The 5,562-nt window shown below is 36.6% G+C and overlaps 1 protein-coding gene across 1 annotated transcript in view; it reads right to left on the bottom strand.

Moving 5' to 3' along the window:
- Positions 1 to 1,524: 1,524 nt before the first annotated feature.
- The window catches only part of LOC107692308 (AT-hook-containing transcription factor-like), a 24,575-nt gene continuing 20,537 nt past the window's right edge, over positions 1,525 to 5,562 (bottom strand). Inside the window, 7 exon segments of the mRNA XM_016491292.1 lie at positions 1,525 to 2,097; positions 3,139 to 3,289; positions 3,410 to 3,511; positions 3,603 to 3,698; positions 3,793 to 3,921; positions 4,753 to 4,883; positions 4,993 to 5,142. Coding sequence (XP_016346778.1) covers positions 1,833 to 2,097; positions 3,139 to 3,289; positions 3,410 to 3,511; positions 3,603 to 3,698; positions 3,793 to 3,921; positions 4,753 to 4,883; positions 4,993 to 5,142 — 1,024 coding nt within the window. The 3' untranslated portion in view covers positions 1,525 to 1,832.

Raw genomic sequence — 5,562 nt, forward strand, 5'->3', positions numbered from 1 at the left:
ATACTTCATGTGTACCGATGTACTAAGGCTGTCTAATAAATTGGCTTACATTACAAATATGCAATCAGTACATTTTTGCGACATGCTCTGTACAAGATTTCTCCACCTCTACACTGCAATAGTCTCCAAAATCTCAGATTGATCTTTTTTGTTATATGAACATTGATTTATACGGAAATGTATGATATATAAAGGGGTTCCAAAACACTTTGAACACTGAATTGATCAGTTTTTCATTATTATGCAGACTGTACTCAAAAAAAAAATAATTGTATTTTATAATACATATTTATTCATTCCAGGTCTGGAAATGGCTACCTGCTATTTCAAGCTATTCCATGATTAGCGTGGGAGCCCTGTTATATCAAACAAAATGTTGATGTGGACTGTTTGACTGGCCACCAACCTTGATCACTGGTCTCTGAATACATGATAGACTAGCTGGCTCTCAACACAGATCTGCAGCTACAGGAAGGTCAAGAGAAGGTCCAGTCCTTTATCTTGAGCAAAATAAATCTTGGTGAAATGGCTGTAAGGAAAAACAGCAACATGACACACCATGCCAAATATGATAGAAACATTTATAGTGGTAAATATAGTATAAAAGTACAGCTCTATAAATACAAACCACATGACAGAAACATAAAAAAACATTATTAGACATTAAATTTGACTGGGAGATGCCCAAAATAATTAGTTTGTTTAAATTTACAAAGCATTACTAAAATGACATTTACCTCAGAAAGCTATATATATATATATATTGTAACAATATTGCATAATCTGTAAAAACGTATGCTAATAACTATCCCATTATTGTTTCCACAAAGTGAAATGCACGCTGGTCTTTTCACACTGACCTCAATGCTGCTACAAACTCTTGTGGGACTCGTTGGACTGTATACACACCACTCAATCAAACTGCTTTTTCTGACTATGGGGTAGAAAACTGTCACACAGGCATTTACATTAAAAAGGTTATGCAGTTTGGAAATTCTAGGTAAACAAATACAACACAAAAGTATGGTAATATAAATAAAAACTCTATATTTATTTTCTCCATAAAAAAAAAAACAAAAAAAAAAACAAAAAACCTGTCACTGACGGATTTAAAAACCAAACAGGTCCACATTCACACTGTGAAAATACATATAAATCTGTTACATTATTTGCACTTTCCAGAAAAAAGGTCTACTACTGTGCACCTAAAATTATTTGGACATTTAAACCACACTTAAACATGCATCAGTGTCTTGGTATTATACAATAAAATACAAACTCACAGATGCCCTAGCATAGTAACCACCGGTGTATTTCATCACAACTATGAACATGTTCGGAAATCTCAAGTGTCCAAATATATCTTCATCTTCATTTTGAACAGCATATTTATTTATTTTTTATCTCATTTAAAACCTAAAAAAAAAAAACCTTCTATAATGTTTTGTACAAAAAAAGCAATATTGCTTACATTTTTTGCTTTCCAATGCAATGAGATGCATAAATCTTAAGTGTGGCCTAAGATTCCAAATATTTTTTGGGGTCACTGCATATACAAACCTGGAATGTTTAAGCTGCCATAATGCAGCTATTAATCTCTAAAAGTAGCTGTTCACCTAAAACATTTCACACTTTCCATCATTTCCCGCTGAAGTGTTACATGTCTTACATTATCAGTCACATCGCTATGAGAAAATGAGTTGTTTTTGTAAACTAATAATAATGAACAAATGTGACTTTCTTCACAGCTCAGCAGTAGAAAAGTATAATTCCTCATTTAAAGTGACTTTGGATAAAAGCATCTGCTAAAAGAACAAATGCAAACGCTGGTGTCAGTAGGTGCAGGATGTGGTGAGGAAGCTAGTGCTGTGTAGTCCTGAGGCCAGAGAGTGAGCCATGCGATGTGAGACCTCTCTCATGTTTCTAGCTGCCGCGATGGCGCGGGTCAAAGAGCTGTTTAGAGAGCACTGCTGATGGTCCAAAGAGAGAGAGCGTCTACGATGACCTCTGACCCCTGGCCTCTCATCTCTGACAGGACTGACTGAGATGTTAAAGGGTTGTGAGTAGGCCTGTGCCATCACAGGGCTGGAGAAGTAACTGCAAGAAAAGGACAGAATGATTAATCTGTTGTGGACAGTTACACCAGAGGAGTTAGTTGTATGTTACTTAAAACTAATTGTTAAAAAAAAGTGTATAAGAAATATATAATTATATAAATAATATTATATAATACTGCTCAAAATATCATGGGTAGTAAGATAAAAAAAAAAATAAAATAAAAATAAATTATACTTTTATTCAGCAAGTCAGTAAAGTGACAGTAAAAAAACAATTTTACAAAAGTTTTCCATTTCAAATAATGTTATTAAATTCAATAATAATAAACTATTAAATAAAAATGTTATTAAATAATAACAATAATAATATACAGTAGGGTTCAAATGTCTGACGACACTGAAGAAAATACTTACAGTGGGTACGGAAAGTATTCAGACCCCCTTAAATTTTTCACTCTTTGTTATATTTTCTTTTTTAATAAATCTGCAAAAATGTCAACGATTCTGTGTTTTTCTGTCAATATGGGGTGCTGTGTGTACATTAATGAGGAAAAAAAATTAACTTAAATGATTTTAGCAAATGGCTGCAATATAACAAAGAGTGAAAAATTGAAGGGGGTCTGAATACTTTCCGTACCCACTGTATGTTTTACTTTTTTCCCCATCAACAAATGATATTATCAACACGAGTAAAAAAATCAATTCAAAGCTTGAATTTCTGAATTATTTGGATCATGAATCAGAATTATTTGAAATCTGACATTTTATTTTAATTTGTCACCTAAAAATAGTTCATTATATTCTAATTATTTCTTCATTTTACGTCATAATGCTTCTGGTTTTGCAATTTTTGAAATCGTAAAACTTTGCTTCCCTCCAGGATTAAATTAGATTTTGAATCCCAGATTTCCACAGAGGTCTCAGACGAGTTTGAATCAAGCCTGCAAAACTCATCGACTGACAGGAAGTTGAGAGGAAGTTGTTCTCATGCATTTTTAGAGTCTGATTCATTGATCAAAGCAGTTGCAGAGGAAGAAGCAAGTAAATTAAGCTAATGGCCACTTTATCCTGAGGTACTCACAGAGTTGAAGGATAGACAGGAACATATGGGACAACTGGAACACCTCCCAGGACTGTGGGGGGAGGAGTCACATTTACACCTCCTTTGTTCCTCTGTAAGGAGTATCTCATTGGCTGACTCCCACTGGGGGTCGAGACTGGCATCTGATTGGCTAAATAAACACATTTGAGAGTCAACATGATTCTTGGTGATACAAGTTGTATTAGGCGAATACTTCACATCTTCAGGACGAACTATAAAAAACTAGTTTATAGATAATGATTTATCAAACCTGGTTGAGAGGCTCTTTGATTGGCTTGTAATGCATCACACAATGGGCAGTGGTTGCAGGAAGGCTGTGTGAGATGTGGAGAGCTCCTACTCCTCACTGGACCTTTTATTAATAGTGTAAAGGACAGGAGGATAGTTCATGAAATTGTAAGTTCAGTAAACTTTAGCCCCCATTATCATGATAAGATGCTTACGTGTCAAAGTACCAGTACGGTCTGCTATGCAATGTGGGCAGGCAGTTTCTGGCCCTCGGCTTGATTCGGTTTCATCACTATTGTTGGATCTGCCTGCTGATGTTCAATTAAAATGACCACAATTTGTTCTTGAACATCATACCAAAACCTGGTCATGTCATGTTGAGTTACAACAAAGATCTTTTCTTACAGGTACTGTCCTCTTTGTGATGTACAAATCCTCTGGTTTGTCTTCTTCCTCTTGATGTAATTGGGGACACCAGGACATGTCTGAATGTTGATGGTCGTGGCTCAGACTGGACAAGCTCAGAATCAGTTGCTGAAGGGTTAACAAAAGCATGGTGAAAAAGTAATTTAATATCTCTATCAGAGCATAACAGATTCAAATAACCAATATGACATCCAAGCGTTTTGTCATTTAGGACCATTAAAGGGGTCATATGACGTTGCTAAAAATAACATTATTTTGTGTATTTGGTGTAATGCAATGTGTTTATGCGGTTTATTTAAATATAAAAACTTACTTACAGGCTGTGAGTCAGAAGCAACAGACTGTCCTTGCGAAGTTAGAATTGCCCCACTTTATAGAAACAGACACCGGCATTGTAGGCTACTCTCCCAGGAAAGTCCTCGTCCTCCATAAAATGCGCGGCACACATCTGAATATTTGGGTTGAACTGTTCCGGAACAGTGTTGTAAATACAACTTAACCACTGATTTCTAGTCGTGTCCTCTTTTGGAAGGCCAAACAAAGTAGTTTCGCTTTCACAACGAAACACACAGCGCCTTCACGACATGGCGGCAGCGGCAACAATACTACAGTGAGAATCAAAGTTGCGCCTTCTTTCTTTGCGTGAACATTTGGGTGGCGTTATGCAAATCTTCCCACATTGTGACGTAGACATGTGGGGGCATGTTAGAACGAGCCGTTTTAGGTAGGCGTGGTTGACTCTTAACTTTTATAAAGAATATCTCTTTGGATTTGAGACTTTAGTCTTTGCAACTTTACAGACCTTCTTTATGCACCAAGAGCTTGTAACACTCCAAAGAGAAAGGAAAAATTGAAATCGCATCATATGACCCCTTTAAGAAAATCTCTTTGCATCCAAATGTATTCTACTTTGAAAAATGTACATGTAGCTAAACGCACTCAGATCAGTTTGAGGCCGATGTCGAGGTAAAGACGCTGATCTTTGCCTCAGAGTGGGTCTTGGTGAGTTTCCTCTCTCTTGTTCTCCATTCCTCCCTCTCTCTGTCTGCCACCTTCTCCTGTCTGAAGACCTAATAAATAAGGAATATCATAAAATCACTTTATGAATTAAAAGTTTTAGCTAACATATATCATTTTGGCCAGTCTAAGATCAAAATGGCAACAATAGATTTCAGGTACCTTGCGGTCCGTGGGAATGCCTGATCCCTGGTATCTTCCGTGGCAGAAGTGGGCACTCTAACAGGACTGGCAGGTTTGGAGAGTCTCAGATTTCCCTCTAGTCTCTCCTTCAGTCGGTTCACTTCTCGCTGTAGAGATTGAAGAGCCTCTCTGAAGCAAATAAACAACACAACACATAAAAAGCATTTTTTGTAGTCTGAAGAACAAAAAAGATTATTTAATTCAAATCAGATTTTGTTAAAGGGTTAGTTCACCCAAAAATGAAAATTCTGTCATTAATTACTCACCCTCGTGTTGTTCGAAACCCGTAAGACCTTCGTTCATCTTCAGAACACAATTTAAGATATTTTTGATGAAATCTGAGGGCTCTCTGACCCTCCCATAGACAGCAAGGTAACTACCACGTTCAAGGTCCAGAAAAGTGTCGTGAACGCGCGTCCAAAGTGACAAAAATATGATGGAAGATGATGAACGAAGGTCTTATGGGTTTGGAACATCACGAGGGTGAGTAATTAATGACAGAATTTTCATTTTTGGGTGAACTACCCCTTTAATGTTTTTACTGTCTTT

The sequence above is a fragment of the Sinocyclocheilus anshuiensis genome, unplaced genomic scaffold (assembly GCF_001515605.1).
Source record: "Sinocyclocheilus anshuiensis isolate Anshui unplaced genomic scaffold, SAMN03320099.WGS_v1.1 scaffold478, whole genome shotgun sequence".
NCBI classification, from domain to species: domain Eukaryota; kingdom Metazoa; phylum Chordata; class Actinopteri; order Cypriniformes; family Cyprinidae; genus Sinocyclocheilus; species Sinocyclocheilus anshuiensis.